The sequence below is a fragment of the Rana temporaria genome, chromosome 7, assembly GCF_905171775.1.
Source record: "Rana temporaria chromosome 7, aRanTem1.1, whole genome shotgun sequence".
NCBI classification, from domain to species: domain Eukaryota; kingdom Metazoa; phylum Chordata; class Amphibia; order Anura; family Ranidae; genus Rana; species Rana temporaria.
The window spans coordinates 98,947,383-98,968,460 of NC_053495.1; the positions used below are offsets into that span (position 1 = coordinate 98,947,383).

The window sequence follows — 21,078 nt, forward strand, 5'->3', positions numbered from 1 at the left end:
TTCCAGCTCCTCCTCCTCCTCCTCCATGTTGGATGGCCTATAGCATACCCCCACTATAAATTTGCCACTCACCTCCTCTCTTTGAAGTTCTATCAATACTGATTCCACCTCCCCTAGTCCCATACATAATGTCGCTCCTCTGTACCACCCTTACGTCACTTTTGACATATATTTAAAAAAAACACACCCCACCCCCTCTTCTACCTTCCCTGTCCTTTCGATACAAGAAATACCCCTGAATATTGACCAGCCAATCATGTGAGCCGTCAAACCAAGTTTCAGTTATTCCCACAAAGTCCAAGTCATCCTCATGTAATAGCAGCTCCAGATTCACATTTTTTTAGCTAGACTGCTAGCATTTGTGTATACGCCTCTTAGTGCTGTATGCGTACAGATTGTTTTCACCCCTTGTTTCTCAGGGCTTTGTCTTTGAATTTCCCAAATCACTTACCCTGTGATTAGTTATGGTTATATTTTCACTGCTATTACTATTGCAGACTCCATCACCCTCTGTTATCAGCTCCCTATTTGGCTATTGCTTTTTCTGACCCCTCTCCCGTAACTACCTTGGAGGTCATTTCCTCGATCTATTCCCTAATTCCCTGAAATAGTTTTTTAGGACACTCTCCACCTTCCTCTCACTTAGTCATTGCTAACAACATCTATCATGACCGCTGGGTCCTCCCCAGACCCTCCAAATAATCTGTCCAACTGACCTGTGATGTGCCGAACCCGAGCGCCCATAAAACACACGGTTTGGCCCCCCGGGTTATTCTGACAGATTGCCCTCTGTCCGCCTAATAATCGAGTCTCCCACTACCAGCACTTGTCCCGCCTTACCTGTATCAACACTCCCCTTCTTACTGGAGCAGTCACTCCCCTGGCGGCTAGGGGAGGGTGCCCGCTTCAGCAGTGCCACCCCATAGCTTGTATCCCCATCATGCAACCTGGCATATTTGTTGGGGTGTACAAACTCAGGACTGGCCTTCCTAGTGCTCTTCCTTCTACCCCTCCTCCTTTCTGTCACCCAGCTACCTACTTCTGATTCCTGTGCTTCCATCTCTCCAACCTCCTCTAGGGTGGCCCCCGCCAGCACCAGCTGGGTAATGTCTAAGCTCCTCTCCTGGTAGCTAATGCTTCTCAGTGTTGCTCCTTGATTCTCCAGATCCAGGATCTGGGCTTCCAGAGAAACAATTCGCTCACATCTCACAGCAGCAGTATTCGCCCTTGATTGGCTCATCAAGGAACGCATACAAGTGGCATCACCAGTCCTGTTGGACATTTTACACTCTATTCTATTGGGGAAATTGAGTTGAAGACTAACTACTTATAGTCTGCCCTATTTGTAGCCAACTACTCCTAGTCCACCCACAACATACAGGTACCCCACAATTTTAGGCATTAATAAAGATAATATAGTTTATACCTAAAATGACTCCAAAATCCATTTTATTATTTTAAATGAATGATGCGACCGAGTGTGACAGAGTGGGGGGGGGGGGAGAAGATCCCCTGCTTGCTGTCACTAGATGCAGTGGATCAGGTAGACTGTGCAGGAGTTGGAACATGTTCCCAAAAGGTGAACTTATGCTTTAAAATTAGGAATCTGCTTTACGTGCCTAGTGTACATTAGGCACAAAAATTCTGTGAAATTAATTTAACCCAGTTTACATGATCACGTTTACAATAAAATATATAACACACAGTATTTTTAATACATTGATTGACCAGCCTTATCGTTTACAACCTGAACACCCTTAATAACTCACCATTTCATACCAGATGGTAAAGACTCATTGATGTTTAACTTTTGGTTTAACCTTTGGGAGTTTACAAAAGACCAATGCATAAATTAAAGTGGTTCTAAAGTAATAGGATTTTTTTACCTCTGCATTTAAGTGGTTGTAAACCCTCTGAGACAACTTAATCTTATCATGTAGCTGATCGCTGCCTGTGAAAGTGTACTCACAGCTGTATTTCCACCTAAAATCGTCTTTTTCGTGTTAATGACGTCACCCGCGATTGCGCAGAAATGCCCCTCATTAACAGCACCTAAAGTGTGCCGTTTATTCATTCCCAGCCTGACAAGAAATGACTGTGAGCAATCTTCCCCTCTGTAGGCACAGAGGAGAAGTCTCGCAATTATTGACTCATTATCCTCTTCCTGATACAGTACCAGCCTGCGAAAATGTGTTTCCAGCGCAATCCCAAAAACGGCATGTGGGTTCCCCCAAAATTCAAACCAGACCCTTATTCGAGCACGCAGCCCGACCGGTCAGGAAGAGAGGTTGGGACCAGTGAGCGCCCCCCCTCCTGAACCGTACCAGGCCTCATGCCCTCAACATGGGGGATAGGTGCTTTGGGGCAGGGGGGCGCCCTGCGGCCCCCCACCCCAAAGCACCTTGTCCCCACGTTGATGAGGACAAGGGCCTCTTCCCGTCAACCTCAGGGTCTGCAGGGGTGGCTTATCGGAATCCCTTATGACGTCACAGTCCCGAGCCATGATGGTACTGTGACGTCATAAGGGGCAGAGTCACCACTTTTGGGTGGAACTCTGCTTTAAGGTAAAAACATTTTCAGTAGCGTTTCTCCCTCCCCCTCACTAAATACTTATGCCAGTCTTGTGCTGTGCCCATCTGTAGGTCTGCCCTCTTTCTCCAATGCTTAGCCCCGCCCCCGCCTTCCCAATGGCTCCTGCATCTCAGCCAATCAGGAGGGAGTGATCCGGGCGATCCTCGGGTCTCATGCACAATACGGGATCGAGATCGGGGCTTAGGTAAGTATTAGGGGAAGCTGAGGGGGCAGCTTCACACTTAAAGGGGTTGTGAAGGAAATTTTTTTTTCCCTAAATAGCTTTCTTTACCTTAGTGCAGTCCTCCTTCACTTACCTCATCCTTCGATTTTGCTTTTAACCACTTAAGGACCGCCTCCTGCAGATATACGTCGGCAGAATGGCACGGCTGGGCACAAGCACGTACCTGTACGTCCTCTTTAAGTGCCCGCGACCCGGTCCGAAGCTCCGCGAGACCCGCGGACCAGATTGCCGCCGGAGTCCCACAATCAGTCTCCGGAGCTGAAGAACGGGGAGAGCTGTGTGTAAACACAGCTTCTACTTTGCAGATAGAGAAAGGAGCTGTGTGTTTGTGGGTGTCCTGACACTCCTGCTCGCCCCCTCCCCCCTCAAGAGACTTTCTCTACACCAGGGAGAAAGCCTTGCATAACTGTGTTGAGTTAAAGACAGAAGAACAGGAAGTGAGGATTTCTCCAAAAAAATAAGGACATGTAAAAGCAAAATCGAAGAAGGAGGTAAGTGAAGGAGGACTACACCAAGGTAAAGGAAGCTATTTAGGGAAAAAAATAATTTCCTTTACAACCCCTTTAAAGGTATTTTTACCTTCATGCATTAAAAACCTTCAGCCTTTACAACCACTTAAACTGCTTCTTGCCCAATTTCATTGTGTGGCCGTGTCCTCTTTTGCAACCCAAGACTGAATAATTTTCTCCCTCTGCTAGAATCGCCATTTAAATATACAGTATACACACACACACACACACAGGTTAATCTAAAAAAAATTGAATACGGTATGCTCGAAAAGTTAATTTCAGTAATTCAATTCAAAAAGTGAAACAATTTTGATGATTATGGCTTACATCTAGGGAAAACCCAAAATTCAGTATCTCCTAAAACTAGAAGATTGTGAAACCTTTCAATATTGTAGATTCATGTGTCACGCTCTAATCAGCTAATTAACTCAAAACTTGGTTGTAGGTTGCACAATTATGGGGAAGACTGCTGACTTTATAGTTGTCTAGAAGACAGTCTTTGACACCCTCTAAAAGGAGGGAAAGTCACACAAGATCATTGCTAAAGACGCTTGCTGTACACAGAATGCCGTGTCTAAGCACTTCAGAAAGAAATGGATAAGCAAGTTTGGGGTGGAGGAACTTGACTGACCTCAATCCGATAGAACACCTTTGGGATGATTTAGAGGGATGACTGCAAGCCAGGCCTTTTCTTCCAACTTCATTGCCTAAACTCACAAATGCCATTCTTCCAGAAGGCTAACATTCTCCTAAACCTTGTGGACAGCCTTTCCAGAAGAGTTAAAGCTGTTATAGCTGAAATGGGGGGGGGCAACGTAATATTGAAACCTACGGACTAAGACTAAGTTGATGTGCGTGTAAAGGCAGGTGTCCCAATACTTTTGGGTAATATAGTGTATATGCGACTTCTTTGTGCTGGGAGCACGCTCTCAGCACAGAGACAGGGGTCTCACCGACAGCCCTGGGCCCTTATCTCCCAATTTCAAGTCACCTGATCGATGTGGTAGACTCCGATACCACAGTGATCAGTCACTGTGAAGCCTACCTCTTTTCTTTTTTCCCCTTAAGAGCTGGTTCACACACAGGCGGCACAACTTTGGGGGCGACTTGGTGAGGCGATCTCAAGACGACTTGAGAGGCAACTTGCAAAATGACTTCTGTATTGAAGTCAATGCAAGTCGCCCCCAAAGTCGTACAGGAACCTTTTTCTATATCGGAGCGACTTGCGTCGCTCCTATTAGAATGGCTCCATTGAATAGAGCAGACCGCGACTTGTCAGGCGGCTGAGTGGCCTGACAGGTCACCCCTGTGTGAGCCGGCTTTCAGTGAATGATGAAAAAAGATACAATGTATCTTTCTCTTTCCTCGCAGAGCAAAAAAAAAAAAAAAGTGTTGGTAAAACAAATTAAAAATAAAAGAAAGAAAAAATACCCAGATCAAGGTTTAATATAGGTTAGTGTTTGGTCAAGTAAGGGTGAAAAGGTCAAAGTCAATATATTTTGGGCAGGATTTTTTTTTTTTATTACATTTTTATTAACTACTTAAAGTGGATGTAAACCCACTCTCATCCTTTCTAAACTACTGCCATAGTGCTGATCTATACGGATATACATGCCTCCTGCATGTATCCTTACCTGTCAAATGTCTCCCCTCTGTCTGTTATAAGAACTGAAAAACTGCAGATTCTGTGTGTGGGTTTGTTGTCTGGAGCTCGGTGGGTGGAGTCGTGATGTCAGTAGACTCCCCGCCCACCTCTACACTCCCCTTGCCAACATGCATTTTCTCTTGTGTATTCCTTACACTAAATTCTGCTATGATCACTAACATCCAGTCAAAATCCAGAAAAGTAACCACATGACTTCAGAAAAGGAGTGGGGTGGGAATTAAAAAATAATGCCCGTCTCCAGGCTAGTGCATGAGATATGTAAATAACCCAAAGTTGCAACTGTGATCAGGGGACCTCATACACACACACACACACACACACACACACACACACACAATTTGCCCAGCTCTCACTAAATGCATCTAACCTAAAATTAGATCACTTGTCTGTGTATAGTCTGCTTTCTGTGCTGTGTTTTCACTGCACTATACATGCATTTCCTCGTCACACTGAACTGTGGATCACACCCCATGATGAAAAACATCCAGTCAAAACACAGTAAATGCAGCCAATCCTGGGAGAGCTGGAAGGGAGAGGGATGTGACTTGTGAACTTTTTACACAGGCTGTTCCTCTGTCTCAGGCTAGTGCATAAAATATGTAAATAACCTGTCACTCACAGCAAGGGAACGGAACGAACTAAGGTTTATCTCTGCAAGTCTGTTTTATTTCACTGAACAATAAAAGAGCATTGCTCGGAGCTGGATTAGCTCTGTGTGGCAAGACTGGGCACAAATAATAGGGGTTTACATCCACTTTAAGAACCGCGTCTCTTTCTGAGATTTGGTGTTTACAAGTTAACACGTTTTTTTGCTAGAAATTACTTAGAAAAAAAAAATATACATAATGTTTGGGGGTCCAACACCCTAGAGAATAAAATGGCGGTCATTGCAATACTTTGTCACACCGTATTTGCGCAGTGGTCTTACAAGCGCACTTTATTTGGAAAAAATACACTTTTTTGAATAAAAAATAAATAAGACAACAGTAAAGTTAGCCCAATTTTTTTAATATTGTGAAAAGATAATGTTACGCCGAGTAAATTGATATCCAACATGTCATTCTTCAAAATTGCGCCTGCTCGTGGAATGGCGACAAACTTTTAAGTTTAAAAATCTCCATAGGCAAAGTTAAAAAAAATAAAAAATAAAAAATCTACAGGTTGCATGTTTTGGGGCGCTGCTCACGTATGCGTTCGCTTCTGCACTCAAGCTCGGCGGTACGGGGTGCGTTTAAAAAAAATAAATTTTTTTTCTTATTTTACCTTTTATTTAATTTTTTTACACTGTTCTTTAAAAAATTAAATTGTGTCACTTTTATTCCCATTACAGCAAATGTAAACATCCCTTGTAATGGTCAAAAAGACCTCAGATCTCATATTTACACTAAAATGCAATAAAAAAACGAATTAATAAACGTATTTATCAGCGTATAACACGCACCCTAATTTTAAGAGGAAAGTTTCAGGAAAAAACGTTCCACAGCCCCCTGCGTATAACACGCAGGCACAGTTTACCCTTTACTTTCATGGTAATAAAGTGAGTGTTATACGCCAATAAATACAGTAAATGTAAAAAAAAAAAAAGTCTCCTTAAAGCGGATGTGCCATGGGAACAAAATATTAAAAGTCAGCAGCTACAAATACTGCAGCTGCTGACTTTTAATATTAGGACACTTACCTGTCCTGGAGTCCAGCGCCGATCGCAGCAGAGCACGAGCGATCGCTCGTCACTCTGCTGCTCCCCCCCCGCCATCCACGCTGAGGGAACCAGGAAGTGAAGCGCTGCGGCTTCACTGCCCGGTTCCCTACGGCGCATGCGCGAGTCGCGCTGCGCCCGCCGATTGGCTCACACGCTGTGTGCTGGGAGCCGAGTGTTCCCAGCACACAACGGGCGACAGACGGGATGTGACGGAATGCCCGTCTTTCGCCCGTATCGTGTGGCCGGAAGTGGGTGCAAATACCTGTCTTTAGACAGGTGTCTGCACCCCCCTCCCCCCTGAAAGGTGTCAAATGTGACACCGGAGGGGGGGAGGGTTCCGATCAGCGGGACTCCACTTTAGGGTGGAGGACCGCTTTAAGAGCATTGGGCGGAAGTGACGTTTTGACGTTTCTTCTGCCCTGCAATGATATAGAGACGGGTGGAGGCCATCTTCCCCTCACTTGTCTCCATTCCAAACCAGCAAGAGGACCAGATTGCCTCTGCCACTACCGATGGCTCCGGTAAACGGCGGAGGGCACCGGAACGCGGCGGAAGGGGGGCCCCTCTCCTGCCGCAGAAAACACTTATCTGAAAGCGGTCCGCCCGCTTTTGAAGAGGATACCGGGGTTATGGTAGCTAGCTGCTTCCATAGCAACGGTATTCCTCTTCAAAGTGCCGATGTAAAACAACGGCGCGTGGTCCGGAAGTGGTTAAATTAGCATCAGTGTGTTTTAGGTAGGACCAAAATTATTATTTTTTTAAAATGCAAAATGTGCACTATTGCTTCTGGGTTTTACCACGGGTACACACAACAAACAACATACACATATGTGGTATTGTTGCGATCGTCAGGAGCAGGAGAATTTTTTTTTTTATTATTATTTTTTTTACTATTGTGGGCCAGTTTTCTTTTGATAAAAAATAAAATAAAGATCAGGAGATATCCAAAATTATTTGCTACCAAATGAAAGCCCAATTTGTCCTGAAAAAAAACAAAAACAAAAAACTAAATATATAATCCACCTGGTTGCACAAAGTAGTTGTGATGATATTTACAGTTTTACTAAAACATGTCAAAATTGTGCTTAGGCATTAAGATTTGTTTTACCCTTTGGCACAAAAGGGGTTAAGGCCTGCATCTGAGCAAGTTGACCGAGTACACTGGTATTTGGTTTGTAGGGAGCAAACAGGAACTGTAAGCCATCTATTTCTCAAACAGCAGATCCAAATGTACGTATCCAATGCTTGTACTGGAACAGCTAGGCTTCTCTTATCTGGTTGGATCCAGTTTGCTCTTATCTCTCAATACAATTTACAGAACAGTGTTGCATGAATTCCTCAGTTTCTTGGCAATTGAATGCATGGAATAACCAGTGCAAGCAGTAGAAAGAAATGAACTATAAATTATAGTAGTGAGGAATGCGCATGAGCTCTCAACTTTGTCTGGAACATTTGTACACCAAGATTTAGAGATCCCTAGTACAAGCAAAAGCATTTCTGGAATGTAATATTGGTATGTGTAGGAAATAGGATTGTCTGCTGTCTTAAAGTGATTGCAAAGTCTTTTTTTTTTTTTTTTTTTAAAGAACATGTTATACGTACCTGCTCTGTGCAGTTGGTTTTGCACAGAGCAGCCTGCATCTTCCTCTTCTCAGCTCCTGGCCCCTCCCTCCTGTCAAGTGCCAACACAGCAAGCCGCTTGCCATGGGGGCACCCGGAGCCACAGCTCTATGTGTCCATTCAGACACGAAGCCCCGGCCCCACCCCCTCTTTCTTTTGATTGGCTAACTGACTTTGGATTGACAGACGCAGGAGCCAATGGCGCCACTGCTGTGTATCAGCCAATCAGGAGGAGAGTCCCAATTGGCTAAGACACTTGTGAACATCGCTGGAGAGAGATGGGGCTCAGGTAAGTATTAGGGGGTGCGGGCGCAGCTGCCACAGAAGGTTTTTTTATCTTAATGCATAGAATTAATTTTTTCATACAAACAAAATCTTAAAAATGTATTTTATTCAGATTTTATGTGATAGACCAACAAAGTGGCACATAATTGTAAAGTGGAAGGAAAATAATAAAATGGTTTTCAACATTTTTTTTTACAAATAAAAAATATGTGAAAAGTGTGGCGCGCATTTGTATTCAGTCCCCTTTACTCCGATACCCCCCCTCACTAAAATCTAGTGGAACCAATTGCCTTGAGAAGTCACCTAATTAGTAAATAGACTTCACAAGGCAATTGGTTCCACTACATTTTACACCTGTGTGTAATTTAATCTCAGTATAAATACAGCTGTTCTGTGAAGCCCTCAGAGGTTTGTTAGAGGACCTTAGTAAACACATCGGGAATAAAGTTGTAAAGTTTAACCACTTAAGCCCCGGACCATTATGCAGCCAAATGACCGGGCCACTTTTTGCGATTCGGCACTGTGTCGCTTTGACAATTGCGCGGTCGTGCAACGTGGTTTCCAAACAAAATGGACGTCCCTTTTTCCCCACAAATAGAGCTTTATTTTGGTGGCATTTGATCACCTCTGCGGTTTTTATTTTTTGCACCATGAACAAAAACAGAGCGACAATAAAAAAAAAAAAAAAACATTTTTTTTTTTCCTCAGTTTTGGCCGATACATATTCTTCTACATATTTTTGGTAAAAAGAAAAAAAAAAAAAAAAAAAAAAAGTCGCAAAAGTTATAGCGTCTACAAAAAAGGGGATATTTTTTGGCCATTTTTATTAATCTTTTTTTTTTTTACTAGTAATGGCGGCGATCAGCGATTTTTATCGTGACTGCAACATTATGGCGGACACATCGGACACCATTTTGGGACCATTGTCATTTTTACAGCGATCAGTGCTATAAAAATGCACTGATTACTGTGGAAAATAACACTGGCAGTGAAGGAGTTAACCACTAGGTGGCGCTGTTGGGGTTAAGTGCCCTAGTGAGTGATTCTTACTGTAGGGGGGGGGGATGGGCTACACATGACAAGACAGTAATCACCGCTTCCGATTACAGGAAGTGGTGATCACTGTCATCATCACTAGGCAGAGCGGGGAGATGCTCGTTTACATCAGCATCTCCCCGTTCTTTCTTACTGTGAGACGATCGCGGGTATCCCCGCGGCAATTGAGTCCCATGGTCGGGCTCACGGAGCTAGCGGCGGGCGCGTGAAGTCCACAATGCCACGCTCTTTACCTGCAGTACCCGGCGATCCGCAGTGTAGGGCAGGCAGCCTGTAAGGACTCGTTCTGAAGCCTATAGATTCTCTCGGGATGATCAAGATGGAGGGTGGGGCAAGGGTGTGGCTGACTCCCAATTACATTGGTGTCCTCTCTGGCTAAAAATGCACCGAGAGGAGGAGCCGACATGGCAGCCCCGGGACTCTTCATCTGTAGCCATGAGGCAAGTGACAGAAATTTTCCCCTGCAGGAGTTCCTTCTGTTTATAATGCTTCAGCTCCCTAACCTGCCCACAAAACAGCAGGGAACCCCAACCACATACTGGCCCCCCAACACATACTGCCCCCACTAATGAAAAACAAGCTAAATAAGTGATAAGCGCTCCAGGTATGTGATGAATCACAACACAGTGTATAAATAGATGAATGAAACACAAAAATGAAAAGGGGGTGAGTGACCAAACTCAAAATGTGCAGTGCGTATCCAAAAATACAATAGAAAAAACTCAGTGTTAAGACAACGTGAAACCCTTTGGGGTGTCGCATCCCCTGTGGGTTAAAAATCACTGAAATGTGCACACATATAAAAATGAATAATATATAAAAGGTATAGGATATATAATATACAAAATGTGATGTCTAATACGTGAATAGAGATCTGTAGTAAACAACAATAGTGATAATGATGAGACAGTCTATGGATAAGGATAATGGGATGTTCACATGTGAAGGTTCCTGTATGTAAGGCAGTGATTGGGGAATCCTTATTGATGTTGTAGTGCCCTTACCATGAAGGTGCTATATGTGCGCATATAGGGATATCCCTCCGGGTCTCCGATCACCTTTCTCCTGGGATCACTCAGTGCAGGTAATTCCAACTGCTGTGTGCCATGAATGTGTTTATATGTACACATATAATGCTGGTCCTCCGGGTCTCCAATTCCTTTTTTCCTGGGATCACTCAGTTGGTTCCAGCTGCTGTGTAACTCCAAAAAGGGTCCAAGTAATAGTGGTCCAAAAGGTTGAGCAATGGGATAGGAAGAAAAAAGAGATTGCCTCCGATTGTGTAGTGGGTTTAGGGATCCAAAAAGTATTTATTCAAAACATAAAATGCAGATGATACAAAGGTAACACAGAAGGCGTTGTGTATTGCCAAACAGCGTTGATAATAAAGTGCAGACGTGGCGTTTAAAATTACCGCCTTACGTCCTATGGTCTCCGGCTTGTGTGAGTAATTTCCTCGGTCTCGGCTTGCGACTCCCTACGGCGTTACGTCACGCACCTCGTGACTTCATCAGGGGATTCTCTTCAATCCCCTGATGAAGTCACGAGGTGCGTGACGTAACGCCGTAGGGAGTCGCAAGCCGAGACCGAGGAAATTACTCACACAAGCCGGAGACCATAGGACGTAAGGCGGTAATTTTAAACGCCACGTCTGCACTTTATTATCAACGCTGTTTGGCAATACACAACGCCTTCTGTGTTACCTTTGTATCATCTGCATTTTATGTTTTGAATAAATACTTTTTGGATCCCTAAACCCACTACACAATCGGAGGCAATCTCTTTTTTCTTCCTATCCCATTGCTCAACCTTTTGGACCACTATTACTTGGACCCTTTTTGGAGTTACACAGCAGCTGGAACCAACTGAGTGATCCCAGGAAAAAAGGAATTGGAGACCCGGAGGACCAGCATTATATGTGTACATATAAACACCTTCATGGCACACAGCAGTTGGAATTACCTGCACTGAGTGATCCCAGGAGAAAGGTGATCGGAGACCCGGAGGGATATCCCTATATGCGCACATATAGCACCTTCATGGTAAGGGCACTACAACATCAATAAGGATTCCCCAATCACTGCCTTACATACAGGAACCTTCACATGTGAACATCCCATTATCCTTATCCATAGACTGTCTCATCATTATCACTATTGTTGTTTACTACAGATCTCTATTCACGTATTAGACATCACATTTTGTATATTATATATCCTATACCTTTTATATATTATTCATTTTTATATGTGTGCACATTTCAGTGATTTTTAACCCACAGGGGATGCGACACCCCAAAGGGTTTCACGTTGTCTTAACACTGAGTTTTTTCTATTGTATTTTTGGATACGCACTGCACATTTTGAGTTTGGTCACTCACCCCCTTTTCATTTTTGCGTTTCATTCATCTATTTATACACTGTGTTGTGATTCATCACATACCTGGAGCGCTTATCACTTATTTAGCTTGTTTTTCCTTTTTGTGTTATGTGAACACTTTTAGATACAGCTGCCCCAAGTATTATCTGCACACTATTTTCTTCATTATTCTGTTTACTCACAGTAGCGCATTGGAATTAATTATATATGCCCCCACTAATGGAGTTAAAGGGTCACTAAAGGATTTTTTTTTTTTTAGCTAAATAGCTTCCTTTACCTTACTGCAGTCCTGGTTTCATGTCCTCATTGTTCGTTTTTGCTCTGATGTTGCTGTAATACTACTCTGTTGTGGAAACTTCCTGGTTGACTGGCTCCTTATGAAAAAAGTCATGGGAGACTTTAGTTTCGTTTTCCTAGCCATGACTCTCTATGGCACTGTCCAGCACAGAGGCATAAAATAACATGCAAAGACTAAACTAGTTTCACTTTCGTTTTTGCATCTAGGAGGCACATTATATGATTCCTTTTAAAAACTATTAAAAATAGATAAAAAGCAATCAGTTAACCATTATGTCTCTATACCCTGTAAACAGTAATTTCAGCAAAAAAAAAAAAAAAAATTCCTTTAGTGATCCTTTAATATTGGCAAGGAGGTGAGAAAGTATCCCTGTACAAACATGGGCAAATAAAATGGTGTTTCGCTTAGGGTGTCAAAAATCCTTGCACCAGCCCTGGGTGAGAGGACACTGCTGCCATTCACCTGTTGCTGCTAGCAGAGACTGATCTCACAGGGACTGGCCATCTAAATAGCAGTTATTTATTGCATGCAGACTTTTCTGGGACGGTACTCATGTGCACCACAATGAAGACTGGGCCCCAATGCAAGCCAGCTGAAGAACTATAGCTAAAGACTGCTCACTCAGATACTTGCCTTACAAGAACTTTGCCCATTGTCCATAGTACGAGGTACCTCTCTACAAAGCTTTACATTTCAATCATTGCCATTCATAAAGAGTGCACTCTAAAGCAGATATAGCCAATGAGTTATTGCAATATTCATTACCTTTTGCGAATTTCTAATGTCATTACTTAACTGGCGAGTTTGTGGATTATCAGGTTTACTCTAATGCAGGGGCTCCCAACCTTTTGAAGAGCGAGGGCCACAATGAGCAGAGCGGGTGGATGGCAGCTCACTCTACTCTATAGAGCCCACTTTATAGCCTAAGGCTGCTTTCACACTGATGCGTTGTTTACCCGCACCACGGGTGCAGCTCAGTTCACATGTGGTTTTTCTTCAGGTTAGCTGCACTTTGCCATAGACTATTATATCCTGTAGGTGTGGTGCACTTTGATACTGAACCTTATTTGTGTGAAGGGTATCTATATTTGTGCTCCCAGTAGCAGTGCAGTAGCCATTTGCTTAATCTAGTGTATAAGTGGGGTGTTTTAGACACTCACAAAAGTGAAACTTGAGAGGTAGGGATGGGAATACTGATGCAGATTTGGACCGGATGACTCTACAAAGACACACCCAGTGCCGGTCCTGACCTCCCTGGGCCCCAAGCAAAATGACATGTCACATTAACGTTGAGAAGCCGAGGGGGGCGCTGCCGACAGTGACATGTCACACTAAAGATTAAAGTTGAGAAGCGGGGGGGAGAGGGTGTTATGCTGTCGGAAATGGCATCTTACATTAAAGTGAGGAGTGAGGAGTGCCGCCTTCTTACCTCTTCTCCCATGCAGCCAGCGAGTTGAGAAGCGGGGTGAATGAAAAATGACTTCTCACCAGGCGGGGGCCTCTAGTAATTTGGGGGGCCCTCCGCAGCTTTGCGGGGCCCTTAGCGGCTTGCATAGTGAGCCTATAGGGTGGATCGGCCCTGGACACACCCCACATAAGTCCTGCACTAACTGAACACAGATGGTTAGTCGCTGCAGACTACAGGACTGTTGCAGAGAGAACAATCAGTATACTTTATTACCCGGGAAAACTTCTGCTTTTTGGGTAACTGGAGAAAATTCCAAGACTTGTTAAAAAATTCCAAGTTAAAAATATAATGACAAACATATTGAGATCAAATTATTATTACGCAGCATTATGGCATTTATAATGAGGTTTATATTACAAAAAGCATACCCTAATAATACGGGCTGCCTCCAACAAGACACGGCCTCGCTCCATTCCAGATTTCTGGCTCCATATTTTGAAAGCAGCTTTGGCACTTTGAATGGCTTCATTAACCTCTTTCTCTCCAGAGCAAAGAAACTTTGTAATGACACGTCCTGTTAAAATAAATAAATAAATAAAATAAATATAGTAAGAGGCCCAAAACTGAAATGGCAGACAGTTCCTTGTAAGTCTTCATAAAACATATTCATATCTGTAAGAACCTTTGTGCCCCTGGTATAAAATGTATGAATTTTCTATACACAACTGGATGGTCATTTAAACCTGCAACAAAGTTATACAAAAAAAAAATGGGGGCCTTGACTACTAAATTCTAGCCGACAAAAAAATAAAATAAAAATTGACTATCGTTTATTTAAGTTCCGTGCGCTTTTTTTCTGCACCAAAAGCCATTTCAAACCACATGCAGTGGGTGCACTGGACTATCAAAAACGCACCAAAAATAAACTGGAACACATCAAAAACATGCATGCAGTAAAAGGCTGCGTTTCTATAGTGTGAACTGGCCCTAAAAATGCATGCACAGCGTTTTCCATGTATTCCAGTGGCTCTAGTTAATATAACCTACTTTCAATGTGTGTGTGATGCAGAAAAAAAAAAAGCACTGGACTGCATGGGTGTGAACTGACGCTAAGTGCAGGAAAAAAGTGCACGGAACTGTATCTGGTGTGAACTTACCCTAAAGGCAGAAGGTTTTTTATCTTAATCAGCAGCCCCTGCCCCCACCCCAAGGCTTAATGCACGCTGGACGTTTTTACAGCAGCTGTTTTTGGTTTCAGACATTTTTTTCTACAGTCAAATTCTCCAGCATGTTATCCTTTGTGTAGTAAAAAAAAAAATAAAAAAAAGCCATAAATACCTTTCCCCTTTTTTGTAGACGCAATTACTTTTGTGCAAACCAACTGATTGCGATTTTTATTACCAAAAATATGTAGAATACATATCGGCCTAAACTGAGGGGAAAAAAAAAATAGCTTTTATAGCAAAAAGTACAAATAGTTTTTTTTTTTTTTTTAAATTGACGCTCCTTTTTTGTTTATAGCGCAAAAACCGCAGAGATGATCAAATACCACCAAAAGAAAGCTCTATTTGTGGGAAAAAAAGGTTGTCAATTTTGTTTGGGTACAGCATCGCATGAATGCACAATTGTACGTTAAAGTGACGCAGTTGCGTATCGCAAAAAATGGCCTGTTATTGAGCAGCCAAATCTTCCGGGGCTGAAGTAGTTAAAGGGTCACTAAAGGAATTTTTTTTTTTAGCTGAAATGACTGTTTACAGGGCATAGAGACATAATAGTTAACTGATTCCTTTTAAAAATGATTAAAAATTGATAAAAAACAATCATATAATGTGCCTGCAGTGTAGTTTCGTTTTTGCTGTTTGCTAGTTCTCTGATGTACAGAGAGCCACTAGAGGGCAGTCAGCCAATAGAGAGCAGTGATACTTTGTCTAAAACTCCTCAGCACCAATCCAGTTTCGTTTTACACACAGTAATCACACCTCCTTGATTAGTGACCACCGTGAGAAATCTCCCAGTACTGTGGTTATCAGGAAACAGACAACCAGGAAGTGTCCAGAACAGAGAGGATTTACAGCAACATGAAAGCAAAAACGAACAATGAGGACATGAAACCAGGACTGCAGTAAGGTAAAGGAAGCTATTTAGATTTAAAAAAAAAATTCCTTTAGTGACCCTTTAAGCAAACAGCATCCATTTTCTATAATCCATTTTAGATATAGACTGATCTGTGAGCAGAATGCTCCCTGCTCCAAAACCCGCCCCCCCCCCCCCTTCTTCAAGGCATCCATTTTGCAACTTTTGGAGATTGATGTCACAATATTTGCTTGTTTATAACATCTCACTCTACCCCCTTATCTTATGTAAAAAATGAAAATAAAAAAATACAATGCAATAAACACATACATTCTAACAGGATTTATTTAACACAGAATTTGCATCCTGTGCATCGGTTCTATTCAATTGCATGCTTTCAGTGTCTGAACCAGAAAAATCTATAAAGCCCTGTACACACGGCCCAGATTCTCGTCAGGAAAAAAAACATTTTTTTTTTAAATGGTGTGGGGTCCCCCCAAAATCCATACCAGAGAACGCTTGCACCTGAGATCCTGTAGGGAACTGACCTTAGGTGGCATAGTTTCATCCCCAGTTATCCAGAAGGATAAGCCCCTGGTCTCGGTGACCCTTTCTTGGTCCGAGTCATCCATTGAGATACAGGCTCTAATCGACTCTGGGGCTGCAGGCCTGTTCATTGATGGTGCCTTTGTGTCTAAACACTCGATTCCGCTGCAGCTTCTTGCCACTCCACTTGCCATTGAGGCCATTGATGGGAGACCTCTACAGCCTGCCCATGACTCATAAGACTGCTTCATTGACCAGGGTTATAAGGGCTCTTCACCATGAGATAATCCAATTCCAAGTAATTTCCTCACCTCATTTTCCAGTGGTTATTGGTTATCTTTGGTTACAGAGGCACAACCCCTCTAGATTGGCTTTGTGCTCAGGTACTTTTCTGGTCGCCACAATGCAGGAAGATACGTTTTAAGAAAGTGGCTAAGGTCTTGTGCACCTCTTCACTCTCCTCCCTACTCCCCTCCTACCTAGTAGGGAGGAGTACCGCAAATTTAGCGATGTCTTTAACAAAGGTGTAGCCGGTAGATTGCCTCCACACCAGTGATATGATTGCGCAATTGACATTCAACTTGGTGCCATGCCCCCTTTTGGCTAGGTTTACCCTATGGCTGTCTCGAAGGACAAAGCCATGGAGGAGTATGTTGCCAACGCACTTTCTCCAGAATTCATCCATAAATCCTTGTCTCCTGCTGGTGCTGGTTTCTTCTTTGTGAAAAAGAATTAGAGTGTGGTGAACCAAGACCCTGTATTGATTATAAAGCCTTGTACACACACACACACACACACACGATTGGAATTTCCGTCGGGATAAACTCCGAAGGATTTTTCCGACGGAATTCCATTCAAGCTATCTTGCATACACACTGTCACACCAGATTCCAACCGTCAAAGCGGTGACGTACAACACTATGACGAGCCAAGAAAAATTAAGTTCAATGCTTCCGAGCATGCTTCGACTTGATTCTGAGCATGCATGTTTTTTTCTCTGTCGGAATTCCATACAGACTAATGGAATTTCCGAAAAGAAAAAAAAAAGTTACATTGAAAAAAAAAAAAAAAAAATAATAATAAAAATAATAATAATAATAATAATAATAATATTATTCGCTTTTGAAGTCCGTCTGAATTTCCGAAGGAAAAACTCAGATGGGGCACACACACGGGTGAAATATCCGATGAAAAAATTCCGTCTGACTTTTTTCATCAGAAATTCTGATCGTGTGTACGTAGCATCAGGGGGTCTCAATCGCTTCACGTTGAAGAATGCTTATCCGATTCCATCGATTACGGAATTATTTGTCCGCCTCAAGGGAGCAACTTGATTTGAGAGGGGCATACAATCTTGCGAGGATCAAGGAGGGTGTCAAATGGAAAACTGTGTGTTTAATTCCAGTCAATAACTGGCCATTATATATACCTTGTAGTGCCGTTTGGTCTTTGCAACGCTACGGCAGTTTTAAAGGAATGTATCAATGATGTCCTCGGAAATTTGTTGCAGCTATGTGTGGTTGTTTATCTCGACGATATGCTCATATTTTCCAATTCCCTTGAGAGCCACCACACAGATGTCTTTCATGTGCTTCAGAGAGAATAACCCTTAATTATTGGAGAAGTGCAAGTTTCATGGTGAACAGGTTAAATTCCGGGGTTATGTAATTTCCATTGCTGGTTTTTATGATGGACGCAGAAAAACTTTCAGCAGTTCTACAGTGGCCCTGACCCGTGGGTTTACAGCTATTGCAACATGTTCTTGGCTTTGCCAATTATCAGGAGTTTATTCGTAACTTCTCGTCTCTGGTCAAACCCCTGACTGTAATGACCAGAAAGGACAGTAACCCACAGAATTGGTCTCTGGATTCCATGAATGCCTTTGAGAGTCTCAAGGCTGCCTTTGTTTCTGCTCCTGTGTTGGTACGTCCCTATTCTACAGTAACTTTGATCCTTGAGGTTGATGCATCCGAGACTGAAGTTGGTGCCCTGCTGTCTCAAAGTCCTACCTCTGAGAACACTATGCATACTTGTGGCTACTTTTCCAAGAAATGGTCTCCTGCAGAATGCAATTATGAGATTGGGGATAGAGTTGTTAGTGATCATTTTAGCCCTTAAAAATGGAGGCAACTCCTCAAAAGGTACCACTGTGCTGGTTTTTACTCTGACTGACCATAAGTATCTCACATTCTTGTCTGAGGCTAAAAGCCTTTCTCCCAGAAGGGCACAATGGGCACTTTTCTTGTCGAGCTTTAATTACATAGTTTCATTCCTACCCGGTACTAAGAATGTAAGGGCTGTCTGTCGCAACAGTTTTCCTAGGATTCTAAAATGGAGTCGGTTCCTGCAATTCTTCCCGATCGTATTCTGGCTATGGATCGTACCAGTCTCACTTCACCTTTGGGTAACAGAATTCTTGCCACTCAGATCCATTCTCCTCCTGAGAAACCTTGTGACCACTGCCGTGCTCCAGACTTACCATTCTCCTAAGGCTGCTGGCCACCCAGGGAAGAATCAACCTATTTGGGCCATTTCCCAACCATTCTGGTCTACACATAGAACAAGCAGCTACGAAGGTGGCTACATCAGTGTGTGCTCAGAGTAAGACACCTGCCAGTGGGCCTCCTACAACCCATCCCCAATTGAGAGAGGCGTTTCCATTTCATTGTGGCATTTCCCAACTCTCAGGGCAACACAGTTATCCTTATTGTGGTTGACCGATTCTCGAAAATGTCTCGCATTCCACTTAAGAAGTTGCCCACATCCAAAGAACTGGCTTCCAGTTTTGCTCAGAATATCTTTCGCTTACATGGGCTACCTAAGGTGATCATCTCGGACAGGGCTAGTCAGTTTGTGTCCAGGTTTTTGCAAGCTTTTCGTGCACAGTTGGGAATTCAGCTTTCCTTCTCTGCATAGTCGAATGGGACCGCAGAACAAGCCAACCAGTCCTTGGGAGCAGTTTTGACATAGCTACATTACTGACCACCATAACAACTGGTCAGACCACTTACCTTGGGCGGAGTTTGCTCACAATAGTCCTGTCAATACCGCTTCCAGATTGTCTCCATTCATGGTGAATTATGGTTTCCAACCATCCATGTTGCCCGATTCATTTGTTCAGAGAATTCCTGCATTGGAGGAGCATCTCCGTGGTCTTTGTTCCACTTGGATACAGGTCCAAGAGTCCTTGCGACATGCCAATGATATGTACAGACTCCATACTGACCGTAGACTCCTACCTGCACCTTCCTACCAAGTTGGGGACAGGGTCTGGCTGTCATCTCGCAACCTCTGACTCATCGTTCCTTCAAAACTGGCACCACGGTTTATTGGGACTTTCCATATTCTCCGTAGGATCAACCCAGTGGCTTATGCTTTAGAACTTCCTTCTAATATGCATATTTCAAATGTATTTCATGTCTCCTTATTAAAACCTTTGGTGTGCAAACGCTTCACCACCTTGGTACCATGACCTCACCCAATTCAAGTTGAGAACCATGAGGAGTATGACATACAATCTAGTATCGATTCCCGTAGGTTCTGTGGGCACATACAGTATCTGGTTCACTGGAAAAAGTACGGTCCAGAGGAATGATCTTGGGTGTCATCCCGGACGTACATGCTCCTGTCCTCCTCCATGCTTTCCATAGATGTTTTCCCCTCAAACCTGGTGGTCCTCTAATGAGGAGGGGGTCGTTAAGGAGGGGGGTACTGTCAGGGCTGGGCTCAGCCATTCCTTCTCAGAGCTCTGTGCTCAGCTGTCGGTTAATTGACAGCACTTCATTCCACAGTGACTCACCTGGTCTTCATTTCCTGCTCATCAGATCGTTCTGCTAGCTATGTAAACTGCATGGATCAAATCTTCTGTGTCTTTGCCTTGGTCAACATATCCAGACTATCTCTGCTGTGTTTTCCTGTGAAAGACTTTTGCTTGGCTGACTTCCCTTCTGGTTTGTGATCCCGTTTGCTGCACCTGACTTAGCTGACCTCCAGACTCCCATTTCTCTGGCTTGTTCTGGCTATGCGTCCTGGTTACCTAACTCTGGCTATGTTTTGACTACGTTTGCTCCGTTTATACAAATTATATTAAATAGTGTGATTTTTACTGCACTTCTGTCTCAGTATGGTTCTTGACAATTGCGATGCACTAGCACTAGATGTAATATTGTTACATTTCAAGATTTACTTATATGTTATGGAAACTTGTAACGACTTGTGAACAATGATTTATTCTTATGATATATATTTTGTATTTTGTTTTACTACATGACATACTCTAGTGCTTTTTTTCCCCTTTACATTGGAGTTATCAGTGACAGCCTTTAAAGTCCTTTCTTGCTCTATCTTTATAGAGGTATTTGTCTTCACATCTTGATGCCTAAATGCATTGAATTGCTGCCATGTGGTTGGCTGATTAGCAATAATTTATGTTATCAAATAGTTGAACAGGTGTACCTAATAAAAGTGGCCAGGGGGTGTATATCGGAAACAGTGGGAATGCCCTCTACTAGAGTTGCACGATTTTGGCTAGAATGAGAATCACAATTTTATTTGCTTAGAATAAAGATCACGATTCTCATCTTTCACATTATACAAAAAAAAATAAAAAAATTGGGCTAACTTTGTTTATTTTATGTTTTTTAATTCATTAGACCCCTTTCACATTGAGGGCTTATTGCAGGCGCTATAGCGTTAAAAACAGCGTCTGCAATCCACCCCAACAG

General features: G+C 43.0%; 1 protein-coding gene across 4 annotated transcripts in view; it reads right to left on the minus strand.

The window, feature by feature from the left end:
- ALDH9A1 (aldehyde dehydrogenase 9 family member A1) overlaps window positions 1–21,078 on the minus strand; it is a 99,369-nt gene that overhangs the window by 48,888 nt on the left and 29,403 nt on the right. For all 4 annotated transcript variants that reach the window (XM_040359739.1, XM_040359737.1, XM_040359741.1 and 1 more), the window contains exon 3: window positions 14,164–14,309. In XM_040359739.1, coding sequence (XP_040215673.1) covers window positions 14,164–14,309 — 146 coding nt within the window. The remainder of the gene's footprint in view (window positions 1–14,163; window positions 14,310–21,078) is intronic.